The sequence below is a fragment of the Ahaetulla prasina genome, chromosome 11, assembly GCF_028640845.1.
Source record: "Ahaetulla prasina isolate Xishuangbanna chromosome 11, ASM2864084v1, whole genome shotgun sequence".
Taxonomy (NCBI): domain Eukaryota; kingdom Metazoa; phylum Chordata; class Lepidosauria; order Squamata; family Colubridae; genus Ahaetulla; species Ahaetulla prasina.
The window spans coordinates 1,757,459-1,773,247 of record NC_080549.1 but is presented as its reverse complement, the minus strand read 5'-3'; the positions used below and the strand labels follow the sequence as shown (position 1 = coordinate 1,773,247).

The following is a 15,789-nucleotide window of genomic DNA, read 5'->3' as shown; positions in this document are numbered from 1 at the left end:
GCCAGCCGGCCTCCCTTGGCAGACGCTGCTGGCAGAACCGCCCTGTCCCGAGCCGGCCAGGTGGAGCCGCCCTTCCCCGGGGCAGTCTACCGCAGAGGGAGCGGCGCGGGCAAAGCTTGCCCTGGCAAGACCCCCTCCCCTCGCCCCGCGGAGCCAATGAAGAGCGAGGAAAGTTTGCGGGGAGCCAGTCAGGGCTGGGAGGGGGGCGGCCTGGGCCAATCCCGGCTCGGCTGCTGCCTCGGAGCGGCGGCGGCGGCGGGGCCAGTCTTGCTGGCTGCTCCGGCAGCGGCTGCGGCGGCGTCTTCGCTCCGGCTTCCCGCTTGCGCTGCTGGGCTCGGGATGCGCCCGGCCGCCGCCGCCAGACCGCGATGAGCGACGGCGGAGCCGCTGCCTCCGCTGCCTCTGCCTGGCGCCTTTGCGCCCTCCTGGCCGCCGCCCTGCTGGGCGCCCGAGCCGAGCCCACCTGCCAGCGCGTCCGCGCAGCCTTCCAGGCGCTGCAACCCGGCGCCCGCGGGGTGCTGGAGAGCCCCGGACCAGGTGAGCCCCGCGCAGCCCCGGACGGCTCTGGCGGGGTGGGGCGGGGGAGGCTGCAGCCCGAGAGCCCCGCTCGCCTGGCTGGAGAAGGCGGCGCAGCTGTGGATCCCTCTCGCCTGCCTTCCTTCGGACTAGCGCCTTTATTTTTCAGCGCGCAGGGCGGGAGCTCAGGGATGGAGATGCGCCTGGGCTGCCTGTCATGGGACTGGCCGGTTCTCCCTCCGCTCGCTCGCTGGGCGCCTCCGGGGGATGTTGGGCTTGCTGGCGGTTCTTTCTCCCCGTGCCTTCCTCGCGCGCGCCTGGGGTCGAGCTGGGCAGGAGGGGCAGGGATGGAGGGCGATGGAGGAGCCCCCCCCTTCCTCCTCCATGGGAAAGGGCTGGGCAGCCTCTCTGGCTAGGAGGAGACGCGGGTTAGTCGGGCGTCCCGTATCGTGTGAACGCAGCCCAGAAGCTGCAGGAGTCACTCTGCGGGCGCGGCACACCGGGTTGGTCCGGTGCTTGGGGGGGTCTTTGCAGGACCTAGCAGGGTGGGCGTTTGTTTGGTTCTTCCCTACAGCATCTGAGTTTGCAGGTAGATTGCCCTGGAATATGCAGGCACTCCTTAAGTACCCTGGCATAGACAGGCTTGGGAAGGACTGTTCTTTTATCTCCAGGTTCCTGATCCAATCCTGCAGTGTGCAGTGGCCGTTGAAGGCTGCCTAACCAGTGTTAAGACTGTGCTGTTAGACTCTGCCTAAAACTGAAGTCTCCAACCTCGGTAACTTTAAGACTTCGATTCCCAGAATTCCCCAGCCGAAACCTCAGTTTTGCCAAGGCTGAATCAGATGCAAGAACTGCCTGGCCTCTGCACCGAGGGGAATATTTCTGGGCTGCCGAAGTCTTATTTCTCTTATGCTTTGCTTATGTACCTGGGAGTTTTCCTTGGGATTTAAAGGTGAAGTGTTAAATTAGATGTACGTTTTTATTTAAAAGTTAAACAAAAAGTAAAGCTTGCGTAAATCCTCCAGTGTTTGTGTGTGTGTGTGGGGGGGGGGGATCGTCTTCCGGAAAGGAAAAAAAAAAGGAGATAAGTCATGAGTTATTCTTGCAAAAAATTATTACGCTATTTAATTTTTTTTATTTATTTTTTTATGGAAAAAGTCTGCATGTTACAGATAATCCAGTTGGGACACATGGATCGGTTTGCCAGACTTGAATGTTCTTTTGAAGTAGGCTTAAGCAGACTCATTTTGAGAATTACAAAGTGTTCAAAGATAATGAAAACCAGCAAAAGATGAAGAAAATTTAAGATGCCGGGCTGTGGCTGTTAGGTAGGGCCTTTGCATCTGCCTGCAACTTAACCATAGCTAAATGCTAACATCTGAATCCCTCCGGCAGCTGTCACGATAGGTTGGGTTTACCGGTTCCAAGATTGCTAGCCAAGGGCGAGAATGATAGCCTATCACATCTTGGGTGGGGTACCAATTTGGAGAGGCTCGATTTGGAGAAAGAGGCTGAAACCAGTCATTAAGGGGTGTTTGCAAAGCAAGGATGTGATTTTGCATCTTACCTAGGCAATATGTACCAAGAAAGAAATTTAGCCTAAAAGTCGGAAGGATAGGTAATTTTATTTTTTTCTTTATAGGGTGGGGTCAAAGGCAGATTTCTAATGGGAAGGTGGTGGGTATCTCTATCAACACACAACTCTCTGGTCTTTTCATGAAAGACCTGACTTGGAGAAATAAGCATTCAAGAAGAGGACAATCCCTAGAAGATTGTTGCCTCTCAAACCAGCCTCTCTCAACCCTTGGCAACTTGAAGATGCGTGAACTTCAACTTCCAGAATTCCCCAGCCAGCTGTGCTGCCAAGGTTGAGAAACACCGATTTAAATGCTCAAATACTCCCAGATCAGCTTGCTAGGAATGATGATGGCATTGTTGCTTAGCTAAACAACCCCTGTGCTTCCCGGGGACTCTGAACCCCCTGGAAAGCCACAATTCCCTGATGGAGGTTACAACCAAAATCTTCCCTCCATCCCCAAAGCAAATTGACATTAAGAAAGAACTTTCCGAACCACTGAGGTCCCATTAACCGTCTGGCTGTGAATTTTGGAACTGGGACATTTCCCAATGCCTCCTATGGGCGCCCTACAAACTCTTGCATTGCAGTAGTCAAGGTTTGGAGAATGGGGATGGGATTTTGCGGGGGGTGTTGACTCCGAGCAGTGCAACAGGCACCTCCAGGCTTGTTATTTTGCAAATCCACCTTGGTCCTGCAATGAGAAATTCTGTTCCTCAACTTACAACCACAACCTTCTCTCGCTAAGTGAGACCATTGTTAAGTGAGTTTTACTCCCTTTTTACGACTTTCCTGGCCATGGTCGTTAGGCAAATCACTGCCGTTGTTAAGTTAGTAACGTGGTCATTAAACGAATTCGGCTTCCCCCATGGACTGATCATCAGAAGGTCGCAAAAACTGATCACATGACCCCGGGACTCTGTAACCGTCCATAAATGTGAGTCATTTACCAACGATCTGAATTTCGATCATGTGACCTGCAAACGGTCGTAAGTGTGAAAAATGGGCCGAAGTCCCTGTTTTCAGTGCTGTTGCAACTTTGAACTGTCACTAAATGAAGTGTTGTAATTAGAGGACTATTGGTAATTTATTATACCTTGCGTTTCCCTTCTCCTCGCTGGTGGGAATGAGCTTCCAGTTTGCCTGCAGACCTATATATATATATATTTTCTGAGGTTTTCGCGGGTGTTTGTATGTAGGTCTTTGGTTATTCGGGTTTTCTCCCGCGTAAAATTGGAAGTGTCTTGGCGACGTTTCGACGAAGTCTCATTCGTCATCTTCAGGCTTCAGCTTTGTGCTTCGTGCTTCTTTTGCTCCCAGAAGCACGAAGCTGAAGCCTGAAGATGACGAATGAGACTTTGTCAAACGCCGCCAAGACACTTCCAATTTTATATATATATATATATATATATATATATATATATATATATATATATATATATAATATATATGTGTGTGTGTGTATGTATATGTATGTGTGTGTGTGTGTGTGTGTGTGTGTGTGTTTCTGTTTCTGTCAAAGCACCTGGTCTGCCCCAATGTGGGAAGGAGCCCACTGCTTCCCTTTCGCCTTTCAACTCCAATCCAGGAGCCCTCAGGCAGTCGCATTCCCTTTATTTCTTTATCAGCAATATATATTTGGGGGGTGTGTGTGTATACACACACACACACACACACACACACACATACATATACACACATAATCGCCCTAATGAGAAGAATGGCTGGCTGGTTATTTCTCTCCTCCAACTGCTCATTTCTGGAGATCTCAGTAGAGTAATTACACTTCGATGACCGTCTCCTTTCCAGAATGGGCTCCATAAATCCTCCGTAATCAGGGAGGCCGGCGTCATGCTGACAGGGTGGCCCGGCTTCCTGTTTATTGCTTGCTGGGTCTCCGCCACTGCCACCCTGGCTCTGCCTGTCACCTCCGATCTTTTTCTCCTCTTCCCTCGCTGGCCACTGACCTCAACTCATAGGGAAGAGAAGGACCAGGGGAGACAGGAGAGCACTCTTCCACTATTGGAGGGGCTGCCACAGAGAGGAGGAAGGGGTCAAGCTATTTTCCAAGGGACCCAAAGGCCAGACAACGAATAATGGATGGAAACTGAAAAAGGAGAAGTTCAACCTAGAAATAAGGAGGAATTTTCTGACAGTGAGAACAATCAACCCAATGAACAGAAGTTGCCTTCTGAAGTTGTGGAAGTTGCTTCATCACTGGAGGCTTCCAAGAAGAGACTGGACTGCCATCTGTCAGAAATGGTGTAGGGTCTCCTGCTTGGACGGGGGGTTGGACTAGATGATCTACAAGGTCCCTTTCAACTCTGTTAATCTAATCTAATAAGCCCCATCCTTGCTCTCCAGAAGCATCCTGCCTGTCAAGTTTTCTAGCTGAAATTAGGTAGACCTTCAGGATGTGTGCCTCTACACACAGTCCCTGGCTTACAAATTTTCATTTAAGGACAGTTCAGAAGTTACAATGGCCTTGGAAAAAAGGGATTCATGACCTGTGCTCAAAGTTATGACCATCACCCAGCCCCTCGTTTGCAATTCAGGACCTGTTGTTAAGTGGCTTTCATTCACAACCGGTTGTGGCATCCTACAGTCCTGTAATCATGTTTTGTGACCTTTCTGGATGGTTTGGCTGGTTGCAAGGAGGGTATTTGTCCAAATGTGGCTTTCCAATCTCTCTCACGGGCTGGGGGAAAAAAACCCAAAAAAACATTTCCCTCCCTAATCATGGAATGAATCAGAATAATTTTTTGTGACTTTTAACCGCAGTCATTTCTGCAAAGAGAGCATTTTTAATTTAGTGTTTTTCAGAGACCGGAGTAAGAATTGATCAAGGCGAGAGTTCAAAAACACCGATCTCTCGACGCATGCAATATTGGGAAAGGAAGTGTGGGGGAGGGGGTCGATCCAAGGACCTCTTTCTGATTGTTGTCCAGCCCACAAGAATATTGGAAGAAATTGTTTAACCTTGAATTTTGATGATTAGACTTGTTTGTAATGCTAGAAGGGCTGTTTATGACGGTTTACTGAAGCTCAAAGGGTCGTTGATTTTTAGCTTTTTATCCGTGTGGAGGAAAGTCAGAATTTACTTTTTTCGACAGCTTTTCCCTCTTCTGTCGGCGCTGTCCAGTTTTGGTTTGTCTGAGCCCTTCTTTCTTTTAAATTCTTTTTTTTTTTTACTTTCTTTCTTTCTTTCTTTTTTGTATTCTATACCTTTTTGAAACTTTGAAATAGAGTTTTGGGGAAAAAAAGAATATGGGAAGGAATTCTGCCTCCCAGCCATCCGTGGGACCCAGCGCAAAAATCTGCTGAAAAGATCGGAAGCCTGGCAGAAAGCCATCATTGCAACGTTCCTCTGGCTGGCCTTGTTGGATTTCGGTTTTGTGTCATGAGACACAAAACGAAGGCACAATTCTTAAAGCAGATGTTTGCGGGTGAATTTAATTTTTTAATGGAGGAACCAGGAAAGAGCAAAGCTGGTGGATGCTTGCAAGTGGTTCTTAAAAACCTCTTGTCTTACGGAGAGAGAGCCCATCAAAAGCCCTTCGCCCCGACACATTTGCTGTAATTCGTGGCCATCACTTCTCCATGCTGCCAAGCCAAAACTCTAATCTGTTCATATTAGGGGATTATGCAGGAGGACGGTCTTATCAATTTTGTGCAAGGATAGCCTAATGATTGCTCACTACCGGTTTCCAGCTTCCCAGATAATTTAATTAAAGTGGGCAAGATGGATGCCGCTGTAGTATTTTCTTCGTTGTATTGATAAGACGATTAAATAAATGTCTTACAAGATTACCGTAAAGGAGTTTCATTTCCATGGCCCGTCTTGCTTCTCTGCATAGCTGTAGTTAATTTGCTGGCACAGTTTGTTCCAGGCGGCCTGGTTATCCTTACAATGCGCCGCTTCTTAAATAATATTTATTTCTGGGGATTTGAGCTAACGTTTGCCACCCCACTCCCCGTAAATTCCAGAAATCTATTTGGATCTGGTAAGATTCAGGCTGGGTTGAAAGCTGACTGTCATCGGATTTTAACTCAGGGTGTCTCAGCCTTGGCCACTTGAAGAGGGGTGGACTTCAGCCCTCCCCCCCAAAAATTCCCCAGCCATATTTAATTTAATTTAATTAAAAGTCAGTAAACAGAAAGACCTTGGCCAATGTTTCCCTCTCGGCCTTTGGAAGGAAGCGATCGGGGCAAACCCATTTGAAACCCATTTCATCAAGCAAAATGCAGCGTCTCATCCAGACGGTTGTCAGGAGTCAACCCTGACTTCAAGGCATATTAAGTTTTAATCCTGGTTGCATCTACAGGTAGTTCTTGACTTACAACACTTTGTTTAGTAACCGTTCGAAGTCACAATGGCACAGAATAGAATAGAAAATTAGAATAGAATAGAATAGAATAGAATAGAATAGAATAGAATAGAATAGAATAGAATAGAATAGGAGTAGAGCAGAGTAGAGTAGAGTGAGTAGAGTAGGAGCTGGAAGGGACCTTGGAGGTCTTCTAGTCCAACCCCCTGCTCAGGCAGGAAACCCTATACTATTTCAGTGCCACCAAGTAAGGATTCTTGGGTTGTTTTGGTGCACATGGCAGGAGCCCGAAGCTCCCGGGGAGCGCTTGGAAGGCCTCTTTGCACCCGATGCTCCTTCCGAAGTTCCTTCTTCCAGCCTCGTTCTCCTTTTGCTCAGCAGTTTTCGGGTCTTCTGGTTTGCTGGGTAATTGAGTTTTCGGCTTGCAATTATTTCAGGACCATAAGTTACTCTCTTGATAGCAAAAGGAAAAAAAAAGGAAAAAAAATGCCACCCTAGAAGTCTCCAAACGGTAGGAACCTGCTCCAGGCGATTGCTTTTCTCTCGGCAACCGTTTGCGGTTCCTCTTCTTGGCCGAGGGATTAATTTTAACAATGTTCCGAAGTGCAATTTTTGCAATCCCTTCTCCCCCCTTCCTGCCTTTGCTTTTTTCCTCGCGGCTTCGGGAAGTCTGTTTATGTATTTATGTACGTAATTAAAATAGAATGGGAGTCGTAGACCCTTGCAAATTAGAAACCGCTCTGTTTTTATGGATGTATATTGGTAGATGCTGCCTTGGCCTCCTCCTTGGTCTCCTTGGCATATCTAGAAACTTCCCCATCCTTTGGATTGTGGGGATGCTTTGGCAGAAGATCCTGGGGGGTGGGGGAGGGTTTTGAAGGCAGCTTGCTATCTCCTTGAATTGGTTCTCAACTATTCCAAGGGAAGCAGAAATGGCGATTCTGTCAGCTTCCTTTCTCTCTTTCTCAGTTTTAAAATCATTAAGCAACTGTGGTGATTCACTTTAATAATCATCGTAAAAACTTCCTTCCTTCCATTGATCCATCCATCCATCCATCCATCCTTTTCTCTATTCTCCTTCCTATTTCCTTCCTTCCTTCCTTTCATCCATCCATCCATCCTTCTATCCATCTTTTTAGAATAGAATAGAATTCTTTATTGGCCAAGTATGATTGGACACACAAGGAATTTGTCTTAGGTGTGTATGGTCTCAGTGTACATAAGGAGAATAAAATACATTCATCAAGAATAAAAAGATACAACATTTAGTGCTAGTCAAAGTTACTAATAAGCTATCAAATCTTACTAGGAAACAAATTAAAACAATATAAATTGAAAGATACAAACAACATGGTTATAGTCATAAGCGGGAAGAGATAGATACTGGTAAGAAAGAGAATAATAATAGTAATACAGCCTTTGTAAATCATTTGACAGTGTTGAGGGAATTATTTGTTTAACAGAGTGATGGCTTGGGGGGGGGGAAACTGTCCTTGTGTCTAGTTGTTCCAGTGTGCAGTGCTCTATAGCGTCGTTTTGAGGGTAGGAGTTGAAACAGTTTATGTCCAGGATGCGAGGGGTCTGTAGATATTTTCACTGCCCTCTTTTTGACTCTATCTTTTATCATCTTTTCTCTATTCTCCTTGCTATTTCCTTCCTTCCTTCCTTCCTTCCTTCCTTCCTTCCTTCCTTCCTTCCTTCCTTCCTTCCTTCCTTCCTTCCTTCCCTCCCTCCCTCCCTCCATCCCTCCCGCTGTTTCATGCCTCTGAGGTATCTGAGAAGGCCCTTGATGAATGAGTCCTAGGCTTCATGGTCACATGCCGTAGCCACCCTCCTTCCCTCCTTCCCTCCCTTCTCCCAAATGGGAGCGGAAGGCAGAGCAATTTTAAGAAGGACCATTAAACAAAGGAATTACCTTGGCGGTTGACAAGGAAAATAGTTCTCTCTGGAGAGTTTTCGGAATTGGATAAAGTGCTGAAGAGGGGAAAGTCTGTGTGCTTTGGCTGGCTTCCTAGTGCCACCCCCAGCCCCTTCCTTCTCTTGGCCCAGAGCTGGCAATGGACTACCCTGCGTGGAGCAAGGTTTGCAAGCAGGGCAAACATCCCTGCTCAGCCTGGGAATTCAGAAGGAGCCTGGTCTGAAGTTGCCGGGCAGGGTGGAGCAGAGCAGGGGTCTCCAACCTTGGCAACTTGAAGACTTGTGGACTTCAACTTCCAGAATCCCTCAGCCAACAAAGCTGGCTGAGGAATTCTGGGAGTTGATGTCTGCAAGTCTTCAAGTTGCTAAGGTTGGAGACCCCTGGAGCAGAGCAACCTCTGGAGATTCAAGGTGACCTGGAGCAAGAACTCTGGCTAGAAGTTTCAGCTCTCTCGCTCTCCCACCAAAGGTTGCCAGGTAGAACGAGAATTCCCCCTATCCAAAAAGTACATGCTAACCCCTCCCCGGTCTCTATCTCTACAGGGTCAGATTTGCAAATATGCATCCCCAAAGCTCTCACCTGTTGCTCCCGCAAGATGGAGGAGAGATATCAAGGCTTGGCTCGTTCCAACATGGAGCAGATTCTCCAGACGGCCAGCATGGATTTGAAATTCCTCATCATGCAGAACGCAGCCCTTTTCCAAGGTAAGTGTGTGCACGGAGGATTCGTGCCCTGGGGGAGCTCGGGGTGTGTGTGTCGGTGGGTGAAGGTGGGGGTTGTCCATTGCTTGTGTTGCTGGATGGGACAACGTGGGAATGACTTGGGAGACAGGAGGAAGAGCTGCTCCTGTCAACGGTCAGAAAAGAGCAGTGGTGGAATTCAATATTTTTTAATACCTGTTCTGTGGTTGTGGCTTGGTGGGCGTGGCAGGAAAGGATGCTGCAAAAATCCCCATTCCCACCCCACTCTGTGGCCAGCCAGAGATGGTATTTGCTGGTTCTCCAAACTACTCAAAATTTCCGCTACCAGTTCTCCAGAACCTGCTGAATAGTACCCCTGGAAAAGAGATAGCGGAGCCTGCAGAAGGAATAGCAGCTGAAGTCTCAGGAGACCTTCCCTAGTTTTCCAGGCTGCAAAGGGGAGGGGGGAGAGGTGTCTCTCCAAAATTCGCAACGTTCGGTTAATTAACTGTAGAATAAAATTATAGCTACTTCTGAGTGTGTTTTTTTGGTCTGGGCTGCCTCATAATTTGACATCAATCTTGCAAGTGTGAAAGCGTGTCTCTTTCCTTTCCCCTCCCCTTGTCTTTACCACTCAAGAAACTAGGGAGGGTCTCTTCTGATGTTTGCTACACCCGTGTTTCTTCCGGGAGTTCAGCTGCCTCTTATCTGACCGCAGCCTAGCCTGCTGATCTTCCTCCTGTCTTACATTCCATGGCGGATCAAAGCGGAGCGATGTTTGCTGGCTGCTTTGCCAATGATATCGCATTAGCTTCTCCCACTTCCTCCTTGAGTGTCAGTAGGAAAACATTTGTGCATTGTGTTTTTTTTTAATAAAAACTTTTTTATTTTTAAACAAACAGTACATCATTAATCAATCGATATGTCATCTGAGTACAAGATTTTTATGTCATCATATTCAACATTTACCACCTTTTTCTTAATACGTATATACCTTTGCTGTTACATTTTAATTTATTACAACATGTTCTTTCCAGATTTCTTAAATTTTATGCTGTTTTTTGTCTATATTCAATATCTATTGATAAAATTTCCCCCATATATTGTAATACTCAGATTCTTCCTTCCCTTCAATTGCCATTGTTAATCTATTCATTTCTGCACATTCTAATATTTTCTTAATTACCTCTCCCTTTGTAGGATTTTTTTCTACTTTCCAATTTTGTGCAAATATAATTCTCGCTGCAGTTATTACATGTATGATCAAATATACATTTTCTTTACTAATTTTCTCCAATAAGATACCCAACAGGAACAGCTCCGGTTTTAAATCAATATATTGCTGTGTCATTTTCTCTAACCATGTTCGAATTTTTGCCCAATAATTTCTCACTTCGGGACATGTCCACACATATGATAGTACGATCCCGGTCTCTGGTGGCATTTCCAACATTTAGTTGATTTATCTTTAAAGATTTTTGCCAATTTTTCCGATGACATGTGCCATCTATAAAACATTTTATACAAATTCTCTTTGTATGCTGATTTGTGCATTGTGTTGAACTGTGCCTTAATCACCGTTTGTTGACTGCTGCTTTAGGCACAGGGCTTAGTTCTGGCTACACCGGAGAGATTCCGAGATCCGGGTGAATCAAAAGCAGGCAATCTACGCTATGATATGATGCAGAAATGGACACTTGACTTCTATGGTTGACAATCTGTCCAGAAGCTGGTTTGGGGGACGTTTCCCCTGTGCATTTCAGGGCTATTTTAACATGATTAAATATGGATGATGGGTTCAGAATTGATCTGACCGCTTCCAAAATAACGGCACGTTTTCATATATAAATATGGGGGGAGGGGGTGGCCTTGGTGGCAGACGAAAGCACCAAACCCAGCTTCTCCCTACCTCTTATTTTGTGGCATTTTCCTGCTGCAATCATGGAAATGCCACAGGGCCTGAAAAATCTAATAATCTAATAAAGTTTGCTAAGTGAACACAGTAATGGACACGCCTGGATGGCATCTCGCTAAATGCCAAGCGACTCTCCCCGATCTTCATCAGCAAAAAGTCTGACGCAGCTTCAGCAGGAAGGAAATTCAATTTAGCGCAGGAGAGCATCGGTCGGAGTCGGCCCTGTCACTCAAGCGGCCCCTGCGTGGGGCTGATGGAAACGTCCTGAAATGAGTTGTGAAGGGCTGGCGCAGCATGTGTGCGTGTCTTACGAATGGGTTCGGTGACATTTCCATACGTGGCATCAAGCGCAAAAAGGGGGGGGGAGACATGGCCAGGTTGACAAGAGCTGTTTCTCAACAGGCGAGCGGAGGGAGATCTTTCCGATTTCCTGGTGCAGCAAAAATAGCTGCCACTTAAGACGACGCAGAGGTAGTGATGACTGGGCCAAGGTTCCGCTCCCCCTCAGGAAGGGTCCATGGAATATCTTGATCTTCCATCTGTTTTGTCTCTGAGATGACAGGTTGGGAGCTTCTTCTGTTAAGCCGGGTTCTCAACCTTGACAGCTTGAAGATGGGTGGGCTTCAGCTTCCAGAATTCCCCGCTCATTTTCCAAGTTGGGTGGTGTCAACTCTGAAGCTAGCCAGACTGAGGCCATCTTGGAGGCTTCAGTGTTGCCACAGTGGTGACGAGAGGGATAGGGAGGGGGATGGACTAGAGATCGCTGGGGTTTTGTAGCCAAAACAAAATAGTTTCCCCTGAGAACCAAGGACATTCCCACAGGGGACTGAAGGGGGGAGGAGTGAAGTCTCCAAGCAACGGGACAGCACCTTGATTGGACCATGTGACTGATTGTTTGGGGAAAAAACTTTTAATTAAAGGTGAAAACCGCGGGAACTTTTAGAGTCGGTTTTCACTAGTCTGTGCCAATATGATACATCCGGTAAACTGGTTCTTTGAGGAAACTGCTTGCCTGGGAGTTCTGTTTGCTGTGGGTCTATTACTTGGAATCCTGACAGTGGGCTTGCTTGAAATGCTTCCAGAATGGTGGTGGATCTCCATATCACGTATCGTCGTCACCATCTACCTAGGAGCATTTCGTTCCTTAACAGGAACGTTTCTCAACCTTGGCTCCTTGAAGATGGGTGGACCTTCAAATGTGGCCAAATTCTGACCCCACACACAATCAAGTTATCTTGATCAAAGCCACGGTAGCACAGTGGCGTGGTGGCGCAGTGGTTAGAGTGCAGTACTGCAGGCTATTTCTGCTGACTGCCACCTGCCAGCAGTTTGGCAGTTCAAATCTCACCAGGCTCAAGGTTGACTCAGCCTTCCGTCCTTCCAAGGTGGGTAAAATGAGGACCCAGATTGTTGGGGGCAAGAGGCTGACTCTATAAACCGCTTCGAGAGGGCTGTAAAGTGGTATATAAGTCTAAGTGCTATTGCTATCTTGAATCTCTTTGGTGGCATTTAAACAAGGCGCCTGGTCTCTCTGCGTCTGGGAAAAGCTGGGCTGAATTATTTATTTTGTTACGACAAAAAACCAACAACATATGAATTGTATTGGCTTTTTTCTTGGAGGGGGCTTGAAATTTGCAGGATAAAGAAAGGGTCAACCTTCCTATCAGATGTTTCCTTTTAGAGGAGGGGGACTGTTTCTGTTTTTAAATGGTGGCAGCTATCAAAAGAATTTTCACATCAAGGGGAAAACGCCTAAATTCTAAAAACAAATGAAATAAAAGGGGAATGGCAAGATCTTCTCTGTTGATCTACTGCTTTGTGCCTTAATCTGCTTAAACTCTTTTCATCTATAAATTGGACTTGGTTAGGTTTGTATGATGTGCTGTGTCAGGATGCATAAACCCATAGTAGTTTCTGAGTTGGTTAATTCCTCATCCTCCACTTCCTCCTCTTTCCTCCTCCTCCTCCCTCCCTCCCTCCCTCTCCGCTCCGCCTCCTCCTCCTCTTCCTCCCTGCTAGCTGATTCTTTTTTTCTCACAGGGTCTTTTCAGTGGAATGGCGGCTTAGCTGCTCTGCCTCACTCTGTTTTCTGTGCACAGTGAGACAACCACAGAGTAAACAAACAAACAGAATTGGGGAGCAGAGAGGCAGGAACTAGATCTTCCTTTTCCTTGTTCTGTGTAACATGAGGGTGGAAGGATTGGTTACTCCGAGAGTAACGATATTTTGAGGCCAGATGCAAACGGAAAGCTGCTGCGTTGTATTTTCAGTGAAAAAGAGAATGGAAGTAAAGATGACTTCAGGTGGACTGCAGACTGGTTTGGAAAGATTAGGGTGAAGAAACGAGCGGGCGCGGTTGACGTGCCATCTGTTTCGTTTGAGGGTAGCTTAGAGTCGGGCAATTCCCATCCAGTCAAATTGCTTCTTCCTGCAATGTATTTACTACTTCAACAGCAACAACCTCCCGTTTTCTGTAATTACTTCTCTAGGCAAGAATTATCTTCCGCGGTTTAAGTCTGAATACATTCCAAGTGCTCAGGAAAACACGATATAAAAAACAAACAAAACACCAAGTGATTTCACCAGGCAGCTGCAAACTTCGTGCGTTACCTTCCTCCAAAGCCACCTTCCTCCAAAGCCGTTGCCACCTTTCTCGGCTGCTCCTTCACTTGTCAGCTTCCCTTCCCTCACACACACACACACACACACACACACACACACACACACACACACACAACATTTCCCCTGCAAATGTGTTTGCTCTCTGGGCTGAAAGGGATTAAAAACGAGGAAATAAATTCTCTTTTGTCTGTGCCGGAGTATTTAAAAATGCAGAGAAGGAAACAGTTGGTAAACATGAGGGAAGCGTAGCAAGCAGACCAAGTCAAGGACAAGATGGGTTGATATAAAACAAACATTCCCTCTCCCCCCCCCCCTCCTCCACTCGCCACGATGGGCTTGGCTTTCAAAGCCCCCTGTGAGATGAAACGATAAAGCAGCCAAGGCTGTTTCTGGGGCTGCTAGAGAGAAAGAGAGAGGAGCTTTTCCTGAGCCCATTAAGCTGTCAATACACACCGATTCCCCGTCCTTGCTGACAAAATCGGGGGCCGTTATTCACCCTATTGACTCTTGCCAATGATGGAAGCTCCATCCAGCCATCTGTAATGGTGCCAGGCCCTCTGGAGGAGCTCTGTTAATCTGCCTCTCAGAAGAAAAAGCCGAGGGAGCCGAGGGTCCTGCGTCCTGGCACGTGCAAGTCAAAAATTGGCTACAGCAACGAGGGCCAAATTCACGCCGAGCTTGTCAGCCGGCCTTTGTGAGCCTTGGCGATGGTTGAAGACAAGAGCTTTGAAGTGCTCTCTGGTGTATCAGTCCAGCAGTTCCTATTTAACATAACATAACATAACATAACATAACATAACATAACATAACATAACATAACATAACATAACATAACATAACATAACATAACATAACATAACATAACATAACATAACATAACATAACATAACATAACAACAGAGTTGGAAGGGACCTTGGAGGCCTTCTAGTCCAACCCCCTGCCTAGGCAGGAAATTTATGCCTGTAAAAATCGATGTCTGATGCTCAAAGTCTCCCGCGGTGAGAATACGGGGACTTCTCATTCTTCCGGCTTCTCTTTCCCCGAACGATGCTGCGAATTGAGGAGAAACTTCCTAACAGCGAGGACAATTAACCAGTGGAACAGGTGGCCACCAGAAGTTACGGGTGAGTCATCCTTGGAGGTTTTTAAGAAACGACCGGACGGTCACTTGTCTGAATTGGTATATAGCAGGCAGGGTCTCCAACCTTGGCAACTTTAAGACTTGTGGACTTCCAACTCCCAGAATTCCAAGGTTGGAGACCCCTGGTGTATAGGGTCTCCTGCTTGAGCAGGGGGATGGACTAGAAGACCTCCAAGGTCCCTTTTGGCCCTATTCTGATTCTAAAGGTCCCATTTCCCCTTTCTGATTTCTTCTGGGCCGATCTTTATTTTCCTGGCAATCCTCCTGTAGCAACAGATGGGCCTTTTCAACCCTTGCTCCGCTGAAGTGCCCCAGGGAGATTCTGCATGTCCAGCCGAGCCCACCCCTCGCCCACCCCCAGGGACAAGCTACCCCGAGTTTCCCCTCCCTCCCATTTCTGCAAATGGAGCCTCGGAGCAGCCCCTGCTTCCCACAGCCCCCTGTGGGAAAACACACAAGCCCTCAGGCTGGGCAGGGTGTGTGTGTGTCTCTGTGTGTGTGGGTGTGTGTGTGTTTATCTAAGGTGGGGCCTGGAAGAGATGTGAGACCACTTGGAGGTCGGACTGGCAGCAGCTCGAAGGAGCCGCCTTGGGACTGGCAGCTGATCTCCTGTCTGGCTCTCTAATCAAAGCCCTTGAGGGATTCCTGAAATGCCGGAAGGGAAGGGGAGCAGGGATCGTCCAGAGGGGCCTGGGTAGCCTCTGCCTGCCGGAGAGGAGGGGGCACGGATGGGAATGAGGGGTGGGGAAGCCACGGCCACCTTCCTCTGAGCTCAGCCCCTTTTTTCTGCAGTTTTATTGCAGTTTTTTTCTCCCCCCCCCCTTCCCTTGACGTGCCAGAACCATTTTGCTTTTTGCACTTTTAGCGTGTGCAGCTCATCCTGGCAGATTTCCCCCCAGGGGGTCTTTGGTTAGGGGGCTTTTCATACCCGTCTCCCTGTCTCCATTAAGCAGCAGCCCTGTGAATAAGAAGCTCCTGGAGGGAAGGGGAGGGAGAACAAGGCTCTGGGGCTCCTGGAGAACGTTTTCCACAGTCTGGTTCTTCAAGAAGGAAGAAGAGGATGCTACAAACCGCTTTTATTAAATTGGGGGT

The 15,789-nt window shown here is 47.4% G+C and overlaps 1 protein-coding gene across 1 annotated transcript in view; it reads left to right on the top strand.

Moving 5' to 3' along the window:
• Positions 1-310: 310 nt before the first annotated feature.
• Positions 311-15,789, top strand: part of GPC3 (glypican 3) — a 94,913-nt gene continuing 79,434 nt past the window's right edge. Inside the window, exons 1-2 of the mRNA XM_058154635.1 lie at positions 311-537; positions 8,881-9,042. Of these exons, the coding sequence (XP_058010618.1) occupies positions 369-537; positions 8,881-9,042 (331 nt within the window). The 5' untranslated portion in view covers positions 311-368. The remainder of the gene's footprint in view (positions 538-8,880; positions 9,043-15,789) is intronic.